Consider the following 22,999-nt stretch of genomic DNA (forward strand, 5'->3'; position numbering starts at 1 on the left):
GGCACTATAAGAGTAAGTTAAGGACACTTTTGTTTTTGTGCAAATATGCCAACCGCAATATAGCAAAGGGAATCAATTCATTTGGAGTAAAAAGCTCCAAGACAAACTATGAACTACTGCTTACTGAGGGGTAATGAGGCCTGACATTGCAGCTTGGGCTTCAGTCACTTTTCGTGCTGTTAAGGGCAAATTAAACACTCAAGCGAGAGGATAACATGCCACTTGTGTGTGACAGCCTTGTTGTAGCTCACACAGAAGAGAGAAAGAGAGAGAGACAACACTGAAATGACAGGATGATTAATCAATGCCAATATATATATTTTTTTTAAGTTATATGTGACCCTGCCTTTGAAATCCAGGATAAAGTCTTATAATTACAGTATGAGGTTAGAAGCATTTCACATTAATTTAAACTTTAACATGGCCTTACTTATTAACAAAATAAAGAGCAGATCATCATTGCTTTAATAGTGAGTGTAATATTATTAGAATATCGTCTTATGATGATTAGAATAAATGAGTGTAACTAAATTTAAAATACTAATTTAAAATGCAAGTCGCCTGTGGTGAAAATCAAATTTTAAGCGTATTTTTGGTAGTTTTAGATATGCCATAGATATGTATTCCGCATAGACTCGGGTAGACGCTGAAGAGCTGTGTGAATGCTCCAACCTGTTAAAGGGATAGTTCACCTTAAAATGAAAATTCTGTTATCATTTACTCATCCTCATGTTGTTCTAAACCTGAATTTCTTCAGGGCGGAGTGATTTGCTCGCAGCACCCCAGAAGCCCCCTGGTGAGGAGCAGAGAGTTCGGTCAGAGTTGTGCAAATCACTCCGCCCAAGTAGCAGTGCTTCACCTTCTCAGAATATAGTTCCCAGTATGTATACTGTTAAAAGACCGCTGTCTCTCATATCACCTTGTTATTTGTAAACGGTGTGACTATACAAATCACAACATATATTGGGAGCAGTATGCTAGCTGGAGCCATTCACTTCCAGTCTTTGTGCTAAGCTAAGCTAGCGGTGGCTGCATCAGACAGAGTTACAGCACACACGGAGATGAGAAAGGTATGTATGGACCCATCCAACTCTGTGGGACACGGTGAACAAGCTAAAATCCCAAAATACGGGCATGTTCCTTTAAGCGTATGAGCAAGAAAACTTGGCTCATCAAAATCGGCATTCTACTTTATTCCAAGCAAACCAAAACATGTCAAACTTCATCATTCATTTTGCTGGAGACTTTAAGGGCAATGAAAAAGATTTAGTTAAAACTGACATCAAAAGAAAAACTACACCCAATCAAACAGTATGAAGGTTTCCACTATTTTACATCCCTCTTTTGTTACAGGCCTGTTCATCTGCATGCTGAGCTGTGTTTGATTATAATCATGGTACCAAACAGCCTGTGGTATGTCTTCTCAGAAATTATTATTTCCACAACTCCTTTGGACATTTATTTGAATCACATGCATTTAACTTGATGCTGTTCTAAAACATCAGTGGGCTTCAACACCTCTTGGTAAGTGAAAACATGTTAACCTCAGCTTGGCAAGAAGGTGCAAAACCTTTTAATGTCTGCCAATGTTTCATATTACCTAATACTATAATGTTACACTTGTTGAAGAACTCTCTTTCTTTCTTTCTTTCTCTGCTTACAGTAAAAATGTGTAAATAAAATGATTTTTGATTTGACAAATGGAGGGATTTTTTTTTACTTTGCCGTTGTCAATCTGGATTTTTGCTAAGCAGAACTATACCCATCAAAAGGCTTGAAGTAGAAGAAAGCAGCCAATAAAAATGCATATAAAAAATAAAATAAGTATGAAGACCTTGTCATTGATTAGTATTGATGTGCCACACAGTTTTTTCCTTTTAGGGCAAAGTCTTGTTTAATATATTTGTGTTCACTGAAAGCACCGACGGCTTTAATTTGATATAGCGGATTGCATAGCAAATACTACCAAAATTTACACAACAAAACTTTGACGGTAACTGAAACCTATTCAAACCTTCCACAATCCAGATGTGCAATTCACTTTGAAGTTGAAAATATCCATCAGTTAATAAAGAACCAGAAGTGTAGTTTAGCTTTTAACTGTAAAGTCTCTAATGTCATCTAATGTAAATGTAACAAACACACTTACACACATATGCGTCGTTAGCATTATATAAAAATACATACATTAAATATAATGTATAATGTGTGTGCATATATGTGTTATCTTTAGTGCATTTATTCTTTATTTTTACATATTAAGTTAACCAAACAAATATAGACAAGTTCCAAAAAGCAAGATTTTTCAGCTTACTGTATTAACGTGACTTTTCACACCTTGTAATTTCACAATAAATGGGAGATTACAAAGTTAAAATGTTCAAGTTACAGTCGTATGCAAACGTTTGGGCACCACTGACAATTTTCATGATTTTCATTTATAAATATTTGGGTGTTTGGATCAGCAATTTCAATTGATCTATCAAATAACTGAAGAACACAGTAATATTTCAGTAGTGAAATGAAAATAATTGAAATTGTCTGGGGTGTGCAAACTTTTGCATAGAACTGTATATACACTCACCTAAAGGATTATTAGGAACACCATACTGTGATTGACCCCCTTTCGCCTTCAGAACTGCCTTAATTCTAAGTAGCACTGATTCATCACGGCGCTGAAAGCATGATGTTGGCCCATATTGATAGGATAGCATCTTGCAGTTGATGGAGATTTGTGGGATGCACATCCAGGGCACGAAGCTCCGTTCCACCACATCCCAAAGATGCTCTATTGGGTTGAGATCTGGTGACTGTGGCGGCCATTTTAGTACAGTGAACTCATTTCAAGAAACCAATTTGAAATTATTCAAGCTTTGAGGCATGGTGCATTATCCTGCTGGAAGTAGCCATCAGAGGATGGGAACATGGTGGTCATAAAGGGATGGACATGGTCAGAAACAATGCTCAGGTAGGCCATGGCATTTAAACAATGTGCAATTGGCATTAAGGGGCCTAAAGTGTGCCAAGAAAACATCCCCCACACCATTACAACATTGCATTAATAAGAAATTGAACAGGTGTTCCTAATAATCCTTTAGTTGAGTGTATGATATACAATCTGAAACCAGGGGTCAACGTCTGCTAGATTAAAGGGTTAAAGAACCCTGGGATGCATATATAGAGTAGGTCTGATCTGACTCCCTCTACTACACTATATTATACTGGTATCTAGGAAAATGTAAATCAGTTAACATATATGTTATGCTCCATATGGACTCTAAAAGCCCCATTAGCAAATGATCACTTCAGTGCACTCCAATGTCACATTGTTTTTGATGGGAAATGCATGCTTAAAGGTCATGTGCAGAGGATTAAATTCAATTACCATCTGGGTGCTCCGCAGAAAATGCTTGGGGCTTATGGTGGTGTTTATCGTTCAGTGTTTGCGTTTCATTTTCATATAACTATACTGGTACAAAGGTGAAGTAATGCTAATAAGCAGCAACAACAACATGTAAACAAGTTCTCTATTGTAAGCCAATTCAAAAGTCAATCTTTCCACCTGACCTGATTATCAGAAATTATGATATGAGTCAGTGGCATGTTCTTAAGCGTATAAAGACACTGACAATGTATAGCAATTATAATGATCTGACCTTTTAAGCAATTTTACTTTTAAAAGTGTAACTTGTGAAAAAAATAAATTGTGACATAATTTTCAAAACCCACGTTTATTATTATTATTATTTTAAAAGAACAAGCAATACATTAAATATTACTTCTTTTGTGTTTCACTACTCTTTCTATAAAAAAATAACCCAATAAAAGTCTTTAATAAAATCTACCCCAACTGCTTTGTGTTTCTTAAAATACTGGTGCGTAGCATCAGTTATCACTGTGCCACTTGCTTTGCTTCAGCAACTTGTCAAAACATTTTAGTAGTGCATATGCAAGATTTGTTCTGACAGTATGCATACATAAAGCGTTTTAGCTCTTCACTAGTGCACCATTACTGCAATAACCCATAATGCATCAGGGCATCTTTTAAGCAGACACTTTGTGATAACAGCAGAACACGTCACAAACAATTTCATGTTGTATTTTGGTTTTCCCATCAGTCATCCCATAGGCTTAGTTAAGTCGGATGTCATGTTGATTTCCTTCATGGTTTAAAAAGCACTTTATCTGTATCAGGGTTTTTCTCTCTAAGCTACAGTGCATCTCACATTGTGTGAACTTAAAGGCCTTAACAAATTTGACTATCCTTTACTGCAACACGCTATCATTTTTTTTGACATCTTCTTTGATCGATAGATTTTTTATTTGATCGTAAGGTGTAAATGTTTCTGCGATAAAGATAAAAAATGATCTGGTTCAGTTCACAAAAGTGCAGTTAAAGAGCTTAAGCTGGCATCTTTGCACCCAGCGATGCATTACAATCTTACAGCATGACAGCTAAAGTAGCTAAGAGAGTAACACAGAAATGCTTCCAGTCCCCAGGATCCCCCTATGGCTCCCTGGCTCACTTTTAAGTGTTTAATTTGAAAGACATACCAGTATATACGCATTAAGATCAGACGGCACTTTTATGATTGCACATCATGAATTATTGTCATGTTAATTTATATTTAAACATTTGGCAGACACTTTCACCAAAAGCGACTTACAGTGCATTAACGGGAGACTTTTTTCACAATATGTGTGAATCCTGGGATTGAACCCACAACATATGCAAGCTTCATGCTCTGTAGTTGAGCTTCATTTGTAAGGGCTTGTCTTCAAGGGCTTAAAACATTTACATTTTGTAGCAACCTACAAGGTATAGCATTTAAAAAAGTTTGCTTAGCAAAATAAAACAACAGCAACTTGACCAACATTTAGTAAATGTAAAATACACATACATTTATGAGGCATCTCAGAAACATTTATTCAAAGTTTTTTCAGTATGTGTTCTTTGGGATTTTATCAAAATCTAAACAATTTGTTTGGTTTGTTCATGTAGTATTTTGTTCACTATTTTTCAGTCTTAATACTGATAATCATGAAGTGATGATATCATAATGTGGGATTATGTCATAATGACATATGATGCCATAATAGGTGATGATGTTATAGTGTTTATGATGTCACAATGACATATAATAGACTTATTTGAGATCCGGCCCGCCTCGCCCTAAATTTAGATGAGAGCAGGCGGCCGCAGCGAGGAGAGGAGTGAAAAAAAGAGCTCTTAAGTCAGACACCTCCCCAATCTCACAGTCCAGTCAACCAATACGCGTTCACGTATTATATCGCGGATGAAATAGATGGATTATGCAACTGAAATACCTCTAACTGCATTTACATGAAGATGTTTATAAGGAGAATCAACGAAGGTGAACTGTTCATTATCATAAAGACTACTTAGTAAATTTTAGGATGTATAAATCAAAGTCTAGTGGTATTACAATTTTTTCTGTTGTCTAAAATATAAACAACTCACAGTACAAATAATTCAGCACCAATACAAAAGTTTAAAGGAATTCATAAAAAAATCTAAATGTCATATGTCTAACAAGTAAAAAAAATAACTTTAATAAAACTATAATGGCGTTTTTATAATTAAGAATTGATCAACTGACATCCCTGGGCCAATGAGCATTAAACTGTGTCATCAGCAAGTCTCTTCACATTCGGTGTAGAGCAACTGCACCCGACTGCAGAATCCGACAAGCCTGCTTCGCCGTCGTGCAAAGTTTTTTGGGACACGCGAGCATAAAATCAGAGCAAGTTGGACGTAACTTTGACACTTTTCTCACCGGTGATCGATTTTGCTCATCTCAAACGAGCCTAATGTCATAGTAGATGATGACGATGATGTCATAAGGGCATATGATGTCATAATAGGTGATGATTGTGGTCGACTGGACTGCGAGATTGGGGAAGTGTATAACTTAAAATCTCTTTTTTCTATGATATAGACATCATAATAGCAGTGTATAGTCATAATACATGATGATGTAATGCTGCGTTTAGACCAGCCGCGGTAGAGGCTTCAAGCGAGAGTGATTTCAATGTTAAGTCAATGTAAAGACGCGTTGAAGTGCATCTGAAGGTCTTGCGGCCCGAATGAGGCGTTTAGTTCGGCGCGGTAGACGCGATTTCGCCTCATTGGCGCGAATTGAGCATTGCCGTGGGAAACACGCGAGTTGAAAAAGTTACATTTTGACAACTTAAACGCGGCTGGTGTGAACCCACAGTAATAACGGTGTATGACATTATAAAGGATGATGGTATAATAGGCTCGTTTGAGATTAACTAATTCTGCGCAAAATCAATCACCGGTGATCGCTATGCTTCTGACATCACAAAGGGAGACAAATTTCAATTACCTATTTTTTCACATGCTTGTAGAGAATGGTTTACCAAAAAACTAAGTTACTGGGTTGATCTGTTTCACATTTTCTAGGTTTATAGAAGCACTGGGGACCCAAACACTTAAACATGGAAAGTGTCAGATTTTCATGATATGTCCCCTTTAAACTTTTGCATTGGTGCTAAATTATGTGTACTCTTAGCTCTTTATATTTCACACAACAGAAAAGAAGTTTATGAATTACCACAGTAATGGGGCTCCGAAACTGGGCTTCGAAACAGGGCAAGTGTCCGAACTATTCTTTTCCACTTACCCCCCCACCGCAGCCGCCCGCTCTCGCCCAAATCCCAGACGAGAAATTTAGGCAAATCTCAAACAAGCCCAATGCCTAAAGATATCATAATGCTTATGATGACAAAATGACCGCCACTCTATGTCATAATGAGTGACGTCATAATGGCAGGTGAATCTCATGTTTCCCTCATTAAACCCTATCTTACACAGGGTAAGCACAGTACGTTATCTACACAACACTGCATTTGTTAAATGACATGTAGTGCATTATTGTTAAATGTAATTTCACGTTTTAATTATGTGCATCTTGATTCTACTGCATCCGGACACTGACACAGTAATCCATTGTCATAATAACGTCCTTCCAAAACCAGTCGTTGTAATGAATATGTACTGCTCTTACAAACAATCTGAAAAGTTACTCTCTGTGGTTCAATGCAAAACTTCGATTTAACAAACTACAAAGAAGCAGCAACAACGTGACCTAGCTAACCCATATATTGTATTTCACTAAAGCAATTAATACATCTAAAAAGTATGTAATATTAACAAAGAATATTGTAAACGCACGTTAATAGTAAATTAAAAGTAACTGAAATAACATTTCCCATTCTCCGTCAATTTTAGCTGAATGTTTGTTTATAGTTATACAGCAGCGACCTCTTCCGGTAAAAAACTTGTCACGCATCTGTTTTCTTTAGCATTCTTAATTTTTTCCCCTTTGGGGACTACATACCCTTCGAAAAGTTTATGTTGCTGGTAACATAGTTATATGAATCAAAAGTTACGTAATACATCAAGTGGCATAAAACATAACTTTAATTAATCTCTTCTAGTATCACCTCAGTTTTAGACTTAGTGCCAATCGCCACCACCACAAGAGCTACAATTTAGTAATACGGTTTTAGAACCAAAATGTAATCTTGCTAACTGTTATAAGTCAAAAGCTGCCGTTTAGGCTTACAGTACACATAATTAATAAATAAACCGCAATATTTACCTGAAACACTAAAGGCAGGGGAACACTTAACTTTGCAGTAATGACGTCCTTCCGTTTGGTTTTCCAATCCGAGTTGGATCCATCACACATTTTTCTTTTTCTTATTATTCTAATATTTTAATATACAAATTCTGTATACCTCTTTACATTTTCATGTAACCTATTGTATATAGAAACCCTGGCGATAAAAAAGTTGAATCCATGTCAAATCCAGTTACACTAATCGGCTTTCACGAAATACTTGATGTTTCGAGTCTGTTTACATGACGATAGGGTGTGTCATGCGGCGCTGCGCAGACCCTTCGGCACATGACATCAAAGTACCGCGAGAACGAGACGTGAGTTTTACCTTAAAGTAGATCTTGCGGTATTTTATGTCATACACCAATCGGTCTGCGCAGCAAGAAACATGAAACGGCCTTTGCAGACCGTAGAGATGCACAATGGCGACAAATATTGCTTCAAATAATGCCAAATTTGACATATAGTATTGACATCAGTACTATTATAAGAATAGCCCAGCTGTTTTTAATTTAAGCTATTATTAATAATAAATAAACTGTCGGCTTATGGCTAGGGCACCATTTTTGTTTATAAACGAAAAACATTTTTGTGTAGTCTTGAATTTGTGTATTGAATGTACTAACACTGGAAAAAAGCACTGAAATCAAATTATTGTTTATTTTTAGTGAAAAAAATCTGACTTTAAAATATGAGTACAGGAAAAAAATCTATTCTTTAAAAATCTATTTTAAATGTTACATACACTGAAAAGCATTTAGACATCATGTATAAATTATATTTTTGGTCAAAAGAAATAACAGCTTGATTTTACACTTGGAGAACTGTGGCCATCTGAGAGTTTTACTCTTGATAAACCATTATTAATCCTGTTGTCATCTGTTCAAATTCGTGTAACTATAGACGAGTCATTTTTAATACACGTTTCACTTCATGTGCATGATTAAAATAAAGATGAGGCTGCGTGTGTATTTGACCAGTAGATGGCGCTCTAATGATTTCTAAGTAGCCAGGATGGTGCTTGAAAAGTGGAGCGAGTGAAATAAGACCACCACCAGGGCTTTTCTTGTATTTCCTCTTCTCTCCGCACAACACCCCTGATATTATAATGAGCAAACTGGTTGAAAGGGTCAAATCGTCCATAGGCATCAACAGATGTGTCAATCTCCGGCTCTAGTTCATCCTTTTTCAGCACAAAATCTACACGGCCAGCCTCCTGCATGTGAGCAGGGAGATGGACCCTCTTCATGGCCTTGGCGTACCCTGGTGCGGATGCTGTCACAATGTAGATGCCAGGATTCAGTAATCTCCAGTAATCTCCATCTTCGGCTGATAATTGGAGAGAATAAATGTAGTAAAGCTACTTATTTAAGATTATAATGCATAGGTATATAATTATTTACATACCTTATATTTTTTACATTTGTACCTATGTAACTGTAAGCATATAGCTTGACTTCCGCACCTGTTTTGATGTCATGCCTTATACCCTTGACGGAAACTGTAGCTCCTTTGATCCCATTTCCATCTTCACCTTTCACAATACCTTTAATCCCCTGATGCACCTGTGAAAAACACATGAGAACAAACTGTGACTTTGTAGTGCATCATTTACACTTCAGTGTAAATGTAACAGGCATAAATAGATTTGTTCTTCTTTTCATTTGCTTTTCACATTGAAGAGGAAATTAATAAATGGTCCAGGGAAGGCGCATAAAAAATATATGCAGTGCAAAGGGCTTGAGCAACCAAGTGTCTCCATTAGCACAGCGCTCTCGCTTCGCTGAACAAAAAGATGATGAGCTCACCGCCTCCAAAAAGCTCAAAAGAGCCTCCTTGTTTTCTTGCCAGCCTGTGTAAAGGTCTTCCTCTGCTGGAAATTTATCACAGCCCAACTCTACAGTAATCTCAAAGCAGTTTGTGTGAAGATAGCTGAAATCTGTCATTCCTGCCCGAGAGAAAAAGGCAGATGATGAGACATCAAAAACGTACTGAAATCTCTCTCATCCTAGTCTGGCAGTTCTCAGCTGGTTATTTTACACTAAACTGTCTACATTTTTATAAACATGTCTAAAGAGTCATCTTACCTCCTGCGATACTATACCATTTGGCTCCATTTACTATACCACCTTTACCGGCAAACACTCCTCCACACCTGCTCATGTCACTGTCAGACATGGTGGCATGTGCCTCTGCATATGTTCTGGCTAACTTTGTAAACACCTGCAATTGCACAAACAATTGTAAAACCTGCTATTATAATCATGCACACAAAAACTGTGAAGTGGCATTTTTACTGTAGGCTATTGGCTACTGTATATATACACTCTTAAAGGAATATTCCACTTTTATAAAAAAAATCCAGATAATTTACTGTAAAATTATAGAAAAAAATACTTTTGTATTACGGAAAATTTCAGTTATTTATTGTGCCCGTTATTTTACGGTATTTATACGGTAGCTGGTGTGCCGGGGCATAAGGGTCTTATCTAGCAAAACGATTGTCATTTTCGGCCCCCAAAAAATAAAAATAAGTACTTTTTAACCACAACTTCTTGTCTTGCACTAACCTTGTGATGACATTACGCATGACATATGCGAAACCGCTCCAGCTTTTACAACTGTGGAGAAAGAGGACCGTTCTGAGGTTGTTGCATGTTGATACTAATTAATGTCTTTGTGTCAGTTTTTTTGTTTAAAATGGTCAGCAAGTGTGTGTTTTACATATCGTCGCTGTCCGATGAAAACCACCTATGTCCATTTTGCAGCTTTTGAAATTTTTCGACGGATTGAATGTCCAGGTTCATTTCCGTATACAGTATGCTTCACATATCTAAATGGCCAATGAAAAGTTGTGAAATCATGTCATCAGATTTTTCTGATTAGCTCAGCACTGGATAGCCGAATAAGCATAGCTTTGTGAGACAATGACTTTCCGTCATCGAGGTAAACGTTTCCCCCCTGACGCCAGACGTACGTCTAGGAGTGACAAAATTACGATGGGACTGTGTAAACAAAGTATCTGTCTAGCATTACCATGTTAGTGTATTGATTCATTGTCCCTTCATAGTTTGCAATAGACATTTAATAAATTTATAATTAATATTAAATAAACTAAGCATATTTAATAAACTAAGACGTTAATAAACTGAGCGTATTCATCTGTCAATATGAAATGCGACTTGGCCATTCTAATTAATGATCCTAAGAACGCGTATCGACCACAGTTACTATAAAATACGCATGTATGGCCATTTAAACTCAATTTTGGTCAAATGTGGATTATATCATTACACTGGCAAGAATATGGTTACATGTAAAGATGCCGTACCAAGTATGACAACGCTACATTCAACTGCTTTTGAAATACGGTGTTTTTTTACTTCCTGAAAAGTAACCGTTTTGGACATACGTGAGTTTCATCTGGCAGCGACGATATGTAACGCGTGACCTTTCGACGTGATTACGTAATATGTAAGGTCGTGTTGGCGCGTCACACGGCTAGTGCAAGCAGACAGTTGTGGTTTAAAAATACTTTTTATTTGTGAAAATAACAATTGATTTTTGCTAGATAAGACCCTTATACCTCGGTTAAGCCCTTTAAAGCTGCATTGAAAGGGCAATTTTAAACACCATTGAAACTGTAAACTGTTGAGGTCCACTAAAGTCCAGTATATGGAGAAAAATCCTGGAATGTTTTCCTTTTAAAAAAACGTAATGTCTTCTAGACTGATCAAAGAAAGACACAAACATCTTGGATGACATGGGGGTGAGAAAAATAGTTTTCCCTTTAAATATTTGGATTATTATTATTATTAATATTTTTGATTGAATTATGTATGTAATTAATATGTATTTCTTTTTTAGTTCAGATGATATGATAACCATTTAAAACACACTGACCTGTTCATCTGGAGTGGGGGAGAACATGTTCGTTTCAAGCGGGTGTTTTGAACGGTCATATGGGTAGGAGACCACCAGATCTCCACCATGTAGGTTAGCTGATAAGACAAACGGAATCGAGCGCATCCATTTCATAACAGCATATGTTTCTGGAGCCACCTGTACAAGCCACACATGGCAGTGCATAATGCAGTCATGTTTGTAGGTTTAAAATACATGAATTGTATTGAAAAGTACATTTGCTTATGATTTTGTTCAGGATGTAAACTCCTACCTTACCAAACCAGTAAGTGGTAGGGATGGGAACATGATCGCTACGGTATCGTTTGTATCTTCGTCGGTTGTAGACAATGGAGGTGAGGTCTGGGAAGTTCCTGTTTAGGTCTATACCCTGCGCGTTGGCTCTGCCAATAGAATTCACTCTGGGTTGTGCAACCTGCAGATTTCACATTTGGGTCATTCTACAAAAAAGGTGGAAATGCTTGTCCCTTGCTTTTGCAGACCCCTTAATCATTTAATTTGACCCAATAATCCCATAATGATATATATTTAATAAATATAGACTGTCCTAAACATGATGAGAGAGTTTATTTATGTAATTTTGTTTCCTTTTTTAAACTTTTTTTTAAATGTCTGGTCCTGAAAATTGCCCTGTCCCTTTGATCATACATGGAAGTTGAACTGTGTACTTATTATTTAAAACCATGATTTTTATAAAACAAATCTAATTTACATTTACCTTTAATCCTGTATGAATTTACTACAACACTGAAATGGTAAAAAATACACTATTTATATGAATAATATCAAATACATATTTGCCCCCTAAATTTATGTCATTGGTGTTACCGTACCCAAAGCACCTTTATTTTGAAACAATGCATCAGCTCTTTGAAGTTTTTCTTGGGGCAAGAGATCAGTGGAGGAAGGCAAAAGGTTTGTGAGATGTCTTACCTTATTTGTCTGAAATATCATGATATATCTAAGAATTTTGAGATAAGATTTTTTGGATGTCATTAGTGTTACTCTTTTTTATAGCTGGAAGTGTTAAGATCTTTACATAAAAATACATTATACTGAATAAGTATGTGATTGTTACATCTCTGATGAAATAGCACATGGCTAATGGCAGCCATTTTGTTAAAATGTTTGTTTTTTTTCTGTAAATTGTCATTAGTGTTACCTGTTACCGTCTTCTCTAATGAGTACTTATTACAAACAGCAAATTTAGGATAACCTCACAGACATCTTTATTTCTGCATCTGTTATTACCTCATCATAATCATTGTCGCTTCCACTTTGCATGTCAGCAGAGGCCATATCGTACCCATCAGGATTCATGGATGGAAAGATGTGAATGCGAGTGGTGTTGACAAGAGTCTGGATCCGGCTGTTTCCAAGTAAGTATTCAGAGCACAAGTATTGGGCGAGGTAGATCAGAAGCTCTCTGCCCATGACCTCATTCCCATGCATGTTTCCAACAAATCTGACCTCTGGTTTCACTGCAAAGAAAATATATTGTATATGTTTTTCTTTTACGAAAAGTGAGTTAATATTTATGTGTTGATTTATGGGCACATTTTCAGACTGAAACTTTATAAACACTTCTTATCTCATGTTAAACTTCAGTGATGTAAATCAAACAGTGGAAAAATTCCTTGGAATTTACTTTCGCTCGGGCTTTGCTTGGGGCTTTAGATGTTACTCACGCAATTCGTGTTCTCCAACACTGCTTGAAAACTCGATCACAAGCAGATCTTTGCCTTCAAAACTTCTGCCAATGCTGTACGTTCTGGAAATATTTGGGCAGCGGGCCGCTGTCTCTTTCAGAATGTCAAACATCTGGGTGTTGGAGTGATGGGTGAACTTTATAACTGTGGAAGGCTCCTCAGGTGAAACACTAGCCATGATCATCTCCTGGCTCTCTATATGTAGATGAATGCAACCATTAATGCAATATACAATAGTACAACACAAGAGAGATAGTTTAAATTAGAAATGACAACAAAGTAGCTTACTCAACCCCCAAAAAAGATCGCAAGCATACTCATGGTTGGGTAAAATGTGGACAAACCCAACCACTGGGTGTAAGTTAACCTATGCTGGGTTAGTTCAAATATGGATATTTTCTAGGTTAATTTAAACCAACGGATGGGTTTATATTTTACCCAACCATGAGTTTAACCAACCCAGCATGTTTTGGAGTGCATAATGAAATAAATGAGTAAATAATTATATTTATATCAAATTAATTTCTAAATAAATCTATCAGTGGCTGGATTTCTCCAAAAATGCAAATTACTGAATATGTGATCCTGGACACAAAACCAGACACAAATGGTCTATTTTGGTTAGGATAGGACAATATTTGGCAGAGACACAACTTTTTAAAAATGTGGAATCTGAGGGTGCAAATTAATACTGAGTAAATCGCCTTTAAAACTGTCCATATAGGAACACATATTAGTAATGATAAATACATTTTTGATATACTTACAGTAGAAAATGTACAAAATATCTTCATAGAACATGATCTTTAATATCCTAATCATTTTTGCCATAAAATAATTTTGACACATACAATATGTTGTTGGCTATTGCTACAAATATACCCGTGCGATGGGTTTTGTGGCCCAGTGTCACATATCTATTTATAAAGCAGAACATTTTCACACCCAGAAACCAAGCAACCATTGAAACAATGTTAAAATTTTAGATTTGTCATCAATGTTAATCACATTGAATCAATATAACTTTTGCACCCTCCACTAATATCGAAAAAAAGCACTGTTATGGTGATAAGTGTTTGTTTTAGTTGGGCCCTTGAGTCTGGGGTTTTAATGTTAAGTTTTCTTTGGCTGTTGAAGTATCAACTGGCTGTTGGGTATCAACATAGTACTGAACTAATCCATGACTCCCAGCATGCATTGCAGTTGATCGTTTAATCTAAATTAGTTTGATGATTGTCACCATTGTCCAGATTTGTAGAATGAGTGAACCTAATTTTGTAAAGCAGCTTATTTTGATCTCATCTTGACTTCTTCATAAAAAGCAACTAATTTTAATTTAACTTTGAAGCGTGCTGTTTTTTGTTTCCTATGTAAAGAGCAGCTCGTATGGTGGTTAAATATCTATTCTATTTTGACTTATTTAAGGGGAACTTTGAGACTGAAAAGTTTTAACAAGCTAACCTAAATAGAAAATTAAATGAATGTTTATATAATTGCAATGGTAATGATATTACCTCCCTGGGACGTAACAGTTATGTTGCCAGTAAGTTATGAAATTACCAAAATAGTACGAATGTATTACCTAACTGGGACGTACTTGGTTACCTCGCGACGTTAGGAGACCATACTGGCGACGTAGTGATTTGGTACTGTTATGATAATGAAATTACCTCCCTAGGACGTAACAGCTACGTTGTCGGCTGGTAAGTCATGAAATTACCAAAAATGACCAATAAATTACGTAACTAGGACGTTGTGTGTTAGCTGGGTTTTTCTTTTCCAATGCACACGTGTTTCTACATAAACACATACAAACACTTAAAATAAAAAAGGAATATTTAACTTAAGGCTAAACAAAACCAAAGCAAACACTGATCACCATAATGGTGGTTTATTGAAATTTCTATTTTTTAAGGGTGCAAACGTGACATTGTTTCAATGGGCTCAACATTGACAAATCAACATTTTTTAACATTGTTTCAATGCTTGTTTGCTATCTGGATAAACTTGAAAGCTGCGTAAACACCTTTGGCTAACACAAAAAATATATTGCTGTGGCCGCAGTTTTCACAGGCTTAACTAAAGATCAAAGATAATGAACTAAGCCTTGCGGGATTAGACGGTGTCAAGCTCCTAAAAAACAAAAACATGGTATGGAAATAATTAAAAAGTTTACAGGATGTGGAAAACATCTGTTGTTAAATGGGTTGGTTTATAGCAACAAATACTGCTGTGAAAGCAAAAGACAGCATGAGTTGCAAATAATTTGGTTCAATGAGTTTCAATTTATGATCGCATTCACACAAATCATCATACACAGCACCACACTGCTAAACATCCAGGAAAATGTTATAAATGCTCCACAGAGTTTTTGTGAACTATGCCAGTTCTAAGTAATAAACAGTGCACATTTACCTCTCAGGCCTTCCAAAGGGTCAAAGCAGCCCTCCTCTTCACTAACAAAAAAACGATCACAGTCTAAGAAATAGGGCCAAGCCATGTCAATGCGCTCAAATGCATTCGCACAGCTCCTCTGCACTGACTCACAGGTGCTGCGACAGGGCTTTATGATCTTGCCGTTGTCACAGCGTGGGGCGAGCACCGAGCAGCCGAGCATGCGAATGTCCGGGCTGCACTCTCCATTCAGTAAAGAATGAATCACACTCAAGAGCAGGTATTCTGTGCTCAGCTCGGCTTCATCACGTGTCTTCTGTTCAAGGATGTTTGGGAAAAATGTCTCGGAATAAGACATGTCATCGCAATATCCCAGTACAATGTCTGTGCATTTTGCTGAGAGGAAAGAAAAACATAGACGTATAGAATATGATAACATGTAGTCCTGTCATGTGATTTGTTATAGGCCATAGCATAGTTTTGTCTGTCTGTGAGATACAGTCTTAAGTCTCGAGCATAAAGTAGTCAAAATCATGGCTTCCTAAACATTAGGACATATTACTTTGACATGGTTTTAATTTCACACATTGTTTTTTATTATGTAGGAAGATTTTATGTTTTATGTATTACAAACTACATTGAGCTAATGTTAATTGTTTGTTAGTTTGTCTCTGATATATGCCTTCATTGAAATAGTAATGCTAAGGGTAAACTATGAAAAAGCAAGTGATATAAACCTGACTGTGAATGTAGGCTATCTTATTAGGCCACTTCTCTGCTTTATTCTGTTTCTCTCTCAGATTAAGATATCAATATTTCATAGTGCAATCGATCATTTAGGCAGCCATATGAGATTGAAGCCCGCAGGAAGATTTCATTTCATTTCTCTTCAGGAGCTTTTCTTAGCCTACAGAAAAATGTAGTATTGAGTTTTTCTTTGTTCTGTCACCATGTATCAAACCTCCATCCCAAAAATGGGAGCTGTGCGGAAAAGGTCACCTTTCTAAACCATTAAAGGACAAACAGGAATATACTGTCCCCTAACTTTTGTGTAACATAAGGAATGAATCCTGGTAAAATGTGTGCCAAATTAAAATGACTCAAAATGATGAAAAGTTCAAATGTGATCTTACGTTTTGGCTCCTTGAAAACTTTGCACCAACCTATAAAAAACAGAAGCTACTGTGAGAAAACCTATAGGCTTATACAACACTTGATGGCGCTATAAATCGATTATTGTAACAATATATTGAATGCGTTTTTAACAACCTAATTGCTTTATCAAATCAACATATATAGATTTTTAATGAATAGATTTAGCAAGACATATTTTGCAAACTGTTATATTATTGGCTGTGTTAACTTCATACAGTTGCACTTTCCGTCTTCGTGCGATATTTATTAGTTTACATGCGTTTTAAAATTCCAACATATTTTGAATGTTTCTGGTAAAATCCATGTGAAAACGACAACTTACCCTGAAAATAGTTGCCAGGTTCACACCGAGGCAGAGCGCACTGAACCAGAGTCACAACACTTAGCAGAAGTATCAGCTTCATTTTTCTTATTTTATTCCAGTCCAGACTACTTACGACTCCTTTTGAATCAATCTAAAACTTTATCGCATTTCCTTGCGCACTTTGTTCCAGCAACTACTTCATTATAAAAACGAACTTTTATTGGTTATCCTCTTAAAGCTGTCAAGTTTAAAAGCGTTACCAGCAAGAACCTTCAAGACGAAACGAAATGGAGGGAAGATTTGGACTACTTCACTCGTGGCGGTGATGGCTTTTAACCAAGCCTTACACTTGTAAACGTCACTTCACAACTTCCAGTTTTCACTGTAGCGTTTAGTGTCATCGTTTGCAGCAGCACATAAATATTTTAAAATATTCAAAACTTAATGGTAAAACTTTATAAATAAGGTTGCATCACGCAACATTAGTAAACTACATTAACATGAACTAACAATGAATGATACATATTAATTTCAACAGTTGCATCTGGTGACATTAATTATGGCACAGTTGACTAACATCAAGAAAGACTAGAAATACTGTAGAAATACCCAGGTGAAAACCTAGTACCCTTTCATAGTGTACTTAAAGTGCACACTAATGTACTTAATATACTAAAAAAATAATCTTTAGTACTTCTTAAGATGTTCTTAAGATTATCTAAATGTACTTCACTGTGCTATTTTGAGACACCTGAATATGAACTAAAATGCACTTTTAACACTATCTCTGTATTAAAAAATTTAGTTAACACCTGTATTAAACTTGAACTCAACTTTCATACAAAGATGGGTTCAAGTTTGGTACCTAAATATATATTTTAAATACATATTTATGGTGTCTCAAAATAGCGCAGTGAAGTACACTAATGAACATCTTAAGAAGTACGAAAGATGAATTTTTAGTATGTTAAGTACAAAATTACTGTGTGAAAATAAAGCACTTTAAGTACACTATGGAAGTGTACTACTTTTACACCTGTAGCGCATCCCAGTATCATTGTTAGTTTATGTTTACTTATGCATTGATTCATGTGTTGAATAGAACCGTAAAGTGTTTGATACCTTTTCTATTTTTCATATTTCTATTCTACAAATATTCTGCAATTTACACTCTTTTTACAATCAAATATAAAAGCTAATTTTAGGAATAAAGATACAGTTTACTAATGAATTCATAACTATAAATTCTTTAAAACGTGCATATAAATGTTTGTATTGTTAAATTAATGCTTCAACACTCTTAGCACTTATTAATTTGTGACCCTGTCTGTGAAAACCCAGCTAGAGTCATTTTATTGTTATTTATTGTTTTCTACCTAAAATCACTCTACAGAACATTATGTTAAAATATACCCTAGGAAGACTATCTTTACTTTTGACTGAGTATGTCAAAAATTAAAATCATAATAATTAGATTATAAGACTTTAACCTGGATTTCACAGACACGATCACAGCCTTCTGATGTAGAGGTTAACTTGATCATCCTTTCAATATATATCTTTATTGCACTATTGTCACAAAACAGTAAATTCAACAAATCTGGCACTAATACAGCTGTATAAAGCACTTAATTATGAACTAGAGTAAACTTCACAACTGCTCAGCAGATAAATTATTAAATAAATAAGTACACTATACATTTTTGTGCTGTGTACAGTAGCTACATCAAGACCCCAACAAATTCACCTTTATGTACTAGCACTATGAACAGCTGTTACATAAATCTAGTACATTCAATTATACAATAACAGCTTTGATATCAGTAGTAGAGACGTTCAACTTTGGCTGTTCTGTCACTAATATCAAATACTAAGATGTAACAAAGTGCATCACCGTCCAGTGACCAACATAAAGTCGTTTTAAGAAGAGAGTCCACTGTAATGGCAACTTTAGACAAATCAAAAATATACATTTATCTAACTTGAGAAGTATTCTGATATGAACTGGCATTTTGTAGACTACCTTTCAAAGATTTGGGGGTCACTTGAGTGAAATGCTTCTCTTTACCTTACAAATATAAATTATTTTGTAGATATAATTGTGCAAACATATTATCCTTCTTTAAAAGGTATTTAATAAAACATTTTGAAATGACTATGACCAAATAATGAAACAAATAAGCCAATAAGAGCGTAGCATAGATGGGAACACCGTCAATATGGTTTTCAGGGTGATAAATGTTAAGAAAATACTTTTGGTAATGCTAAAAGATGCTAAAATATATTTAGATTCATTTTGAGATCTCACAGTTCCATTTGTTATTCTGTAATTTTTGAAGAGTTTAAAAAACATAATTTTTTCCCCATGAAAAGGGACCCTAAACTTTTGAATGGTAGTGCAGATGTCCAAAGCCTCAGTCCCATGAGTACATTCCCAGAAAAAATAAACGTTTCTATAGCAAAATCTTCTTGGTTGAATCTTATTAGCTGGGAGCATAAAGTGCACCAAGATTTGGCACGATGTTACACTGCAGCCTAAAAGTGTGTATGTGTGAATATGATTATGCTCTGCGCCGTACCGCTGTCCTTGTTTTCACAACCCCCTGGTTACATTACACGGGGCCATCACTGTTACAGTACCATTACTGTGACACACAATCCTGTTTTTCTGTTTCACACACAGTCACTCATTCTTTGAATTCCCACGCACACTTTTTGAAATGAAGGCATTGAGACGTTCCAGTTTGTGCAAGTGTCACTAGCTAATTCTTTGAAGACTGTAGTCGTTCTCTGTGTCCATAGAGCTGCTCTGTCCAGAGGAGGGGTATAAATCACGCTTTAGTAGGCGATTGGCTACTGTTACCAGGACTTTCTTGTACTGCTGTCGCAGGAGGGAGTAGGCAAAAGGATCCGAGGCTGCCTTGCTGTATGTTAAACACTTGCTGATAATACCCCAGTGTCGGTTAATTTCCACAAGAGGAAGAAGCTCGACCAACCTTGGAAGTAGAAAAGAATCTATTAATAACGTAATTGACAGCATATGCTGTAGCTATCTTGTGTTAGTGAAGCAAAGATCATGGGTTTGATCCCTGACTCACACATACTGATAATATGCACTGTAAGTCGCTTGGGTGACTGTGTGTGCCAAATGCATAACTATGAATGTATTGTAGAAAATAACAAAACTTAGTCTTGTTTGCATGATAAAAATATGATATAACGTTATATGACGTAATTATATGTGTTGTTTTTTTTTGAAGAAGAAGAAAGAGCTACGGGGATAGTAAATGTTACAGGCAAGAAACTGAAAGAGAACAAGGTGTTTTTAGATCAGGTGAGCTTTATCGTGAGTGTTTATGTGTCCTGTCACCTCTGGCAAACAGGAGCTATTATTAGAAACAGTCTTTTAGTCTTGTTAACGTCATCTCACGACTCAATTAAATGACGACATTTCGAGACACGTTTCTTAGTGAAACCAATTAACTTAATAATAAACAAAACGATGTTAAACAGCTCCAATGCGTAATCGTCAGTCTTAATCAGTCTTTTCTGTTTTATTTTATTACATCACATATTATAAAAAAGGTTACATCAATTTATTTCAAGATCAAATGAGTTTGTATAAACAGTACATACCTTGTAATGACATAAGGCGCGAAACAGATGATGAAAGACCCAATAAAAATGCTGATTTTCTTAGTTGCGCGCTGTTTCCTTCTCTTTTGTTCTGCAAGACAACGTTGCTTTACACTACAAAAGAGTATTAAATTATGTAAATGAGATCAGGAGGGGAACCCTTGCGCACACAACCCTACAAATATCAAACTGAGAATAAATAGTTATAAATACCTCGGGTGTATATCTACCAATAAGAAGAGGGTCTGCATGGTTATAATGTCAATCCTCTTGCAGTGAAAGCGTGCAACTTTTAACACCTTTAAGTATGTAACGCACAAAATCAGGAGGGAGAGCATGAAGCTGGTGGCATGAAATACAATGGTAAACACGGTAAACTTAATCCGCGCGCTCTCCTCGACCAAATGCAACGTGCAGGATGCGTAAACGGGACTGTAGTCAAACCAGGAGAAAAGCAGCGGGATGAGGGAGAAGGTGAACGAGTGAAGCCACGAGTAACACACCATAACCAGCGCGTCCCGGTAGCGCATTTTGCTGGAGTAACTCAGCGGGAACACCACGGCTATCCAACGGTCTATACTGAGCGCTGCCATGCTTAACATGCTGTTGGCTGTCAGAAAGGTCTCCAGAAAGCTGACGGTGCGACACAAGCGGTCCCCAAAAGGCTGTTGGTTGCTTACGATCCCCACTAATGTGGACGGCATGTTTAGGACGGAGATGAGTATGTTGCAGAACGATAAGTTCATGGTGAACACACCTGGCACCTGTCGGCGTATCTCGCCGCTGTGGATGAAGCATAGCAACACCAGCAAGTTGGACAACAGAGAAACGATCGCAACCACAACGATGAAAGAAGCAAAGAGAATTTCCGCAAAGTCCATTTCTCACTTTAAAAGTCCACTTGCGGTGTATTTGACCCTGTTGTTGAATAGTGCATGATTCTTCTCCTATATTTTTTAAGCAGAAACAAAATAACTCCAGTAAGTCGCGTCAGGCGCAACTTGCGTGCGCTGTCCAGAGTGCTGAAACGCAGTCGCGTCTTTTTACACAAGCGCGTTTTCCAATTCGGATTTGTGACTATTTGTAATCATTATACTGGCTAAAGTAAATTGCACTTGACTTTTAATAATAAAAGCTGTTTAATTTCCATCGTGCTACAGGCTTTTACTCCTGCGCTTCTCAACGCTGGTGTTGGTGGAGCTCGGGGACTCTGTCACGCTTTGTTCTTGGAACATGCGCACAAGGGCATTGACTGTGGGTGGCCTTTTTACAGAAATACAGCTTTGTATATAAGACAAATATATTTGTTATACTAAAATCCATTCCATTCTTTACAAAAGCACTTGTGCACAAATGTAAAAACTACTGTGATCAAAAAGTCATGACAGTATATGTCTTTACATTACTTTAAATCATCATAATAAATTAACCAATTACATTGTTTTTCTGTAAGTTAAAGCAACTGTCACACAAATAAAGACAAAAACTAAAAATGAAAATTCATTGTTAACAGACACATATAAAACTTTGAATTTCTATTTTCTAAGTTACAGCAAATGTTGGCCAATCGATAGAAAAAACAACAACATCTTTACTCATAATTATTTTGCATAATTGAAGAGAGATAAAGAATTAGAGGTGTATAATGAGTGTAATGACCACAAGCAGTAAAGAGGAAGCTAAAGCATCTAATGAAGCCGCGCTACAACGCCTTTTCGTCAGTGAAGGGCTTCCCCTGGGAGCATGTGAGTCAGAAGCATGGCTCACTATCAGCTCTTTACAAATGGCAAATCAAAAAGGAAGAAGACAATAGCTGGGGGGCAGAGCCAGCTGTGCTTCTGGGTACAAGAGAGAGAGCCGTGGGTGTCACCTATTGTAAATCTATCAGCATGATAAAGGTTCATTATCCCACCTGTATCTGTCTCTAACAATCAGAGCCTTTGAAAGTACTCACCTGCACTTTATCTATCACTTTATATCTGCCTATATGTCTGTTTTTGTTTAGTGTAAATAAATCAACCAATATTAGTGATTTAGTGAGTATTTTTTATCTTAATGATAATCTTTAATTTGTTTTAGAAGGACTTTTGAGACCAATCAGTTTAGAATTACATCAAAAATCAGAAATATTTAGGTCCTCATAATGAACAGACAATGAAAGTCCATATGCAGAACACGTGAAATACATTTATATAAAAAACGGACTC

General features: G+C 36.4%; 2 protein-coding genes across 2 annotated transcripts; both read right to left on the bottom strand.

Annotated features, from left to right (window-relative positions):
• Positions 1 to 8,321: 8,321 nt before the first annotated feature.
• On the bottom strand, positions 8,322 to 17,495 carry LOC129449385 (carboxypeptidase Z). The gene is made up of 11 exons (XM_055212075.2): positions 17,175 to 17,495; positions 16,831 to 16,860; positions 15,719 to 16,093; positions 13,283 to 13,498; positions 12,846 to 13,075; positions 11,848 to 12,009; positions 11,574 to 11,732; positions 9,758 to 9,893; positions 9,479 to 9,618; positions 9,136 to 9,235; positions 8,322 to 8,999 (listed from the first exon to the last, which is right to left on the bottom strand). The coding sequence occupies exons 1-11, from the start codon at positions 17,254 to 17,256 to the stop codon at positions 8,662 to 8,664; spliced, it is 1,968 nt and encodes a 655-aa protein (XP_055068050.2). The 5' UTR covers positions 17,257 to 17,495; the 3' UTR covers positions 8,322 to 8,661.
• A 744-nt stretch (positions 17,496 to 18,239) lies between these two features.
• On the bottom strand, positions 18,240 to 22,051 carry gpr78b (G protein-coupled receptor 78b). The gene is made up of 3 exons (XM_055212082.2): positions 21,006 to 22,051; positions 20,793 to 20,906; positions 18,240 to 20,152 (listed from the first exon to the last, which is right to left on the bottom strand). The coding sequence occupies exons 1-3, from the start codon at positions 21,671 to 21,673 to the stop codon at positions 19,915 to 19,917; spliced, it is 1,020 nt and encodes a 339-aa protein (XP_055068057.2). The 5' UTR covers positions 21,674 to 22,051; the 3' UTR covers positions 18,240 to 19,914.
• Positions 22,052 to 22,999: the final 948 nt, after the last annotated feature.

The sequence above is a fragment of the Misgurnus anguillicaudatus genome, chromosome 21, assembly GCF_027580225.2.
Source record: "Misgurnus anguillicaudatus chromosome 21, ASM2758022v2, whole genome shotgun sequence".
In the NCBI taxonomy this organism is placed as follows: Eukaryota; Metazoa; Chordata; class Actinopteri; order Cypriniformes; family Cobitidae; genus Misgurnus; species Misgurnus anguillicaudatus.

Coding starts and splice junctions, on each gene's coding strand:
- LOC129449385 (XM_055212075.2), bottom strand. CDS start 17,256: ATGAAGCTGATACTTCTGCTAAGTGTTGTGACTCTGGTTCAGTGCGCT. Junction 16,861..17,174: donor ACCTGGCAACTATTTTCAGG/GTAAGTTGTCGT, acceptor TGTTTTTTATAG/GTTGGTGCAAAGTTTTCAAG. Junction 13,076..13,282: donor TGTTGGAGAACACGAATTGC/GTGAGTAACATC, acceptor TTTTCTTTGCAG/TGAAACCAGAGGTCAGATTT.
- gpr78b (XM_055212082.2), bottom strand. CDS start 21,673: ATGGACTTTGCGGAAATTCTCTTTGCTTCTTTCATCGTTGTGGTTGCG. Junction 20,907..21,005: donor TTGGTAGATATACACCCGAG/GTATTTATAACT, acceptor ACTCTTTTGTAG/TGTAAAGCAACGTTGTCTTG. Junction 20,153..20,792: donor GCGCCTTATGTCATTACAAG/GTATGTACTGTT, acceptor TCTACTTCCAAG/GTTGGTCGAGCTTCTTCCTC.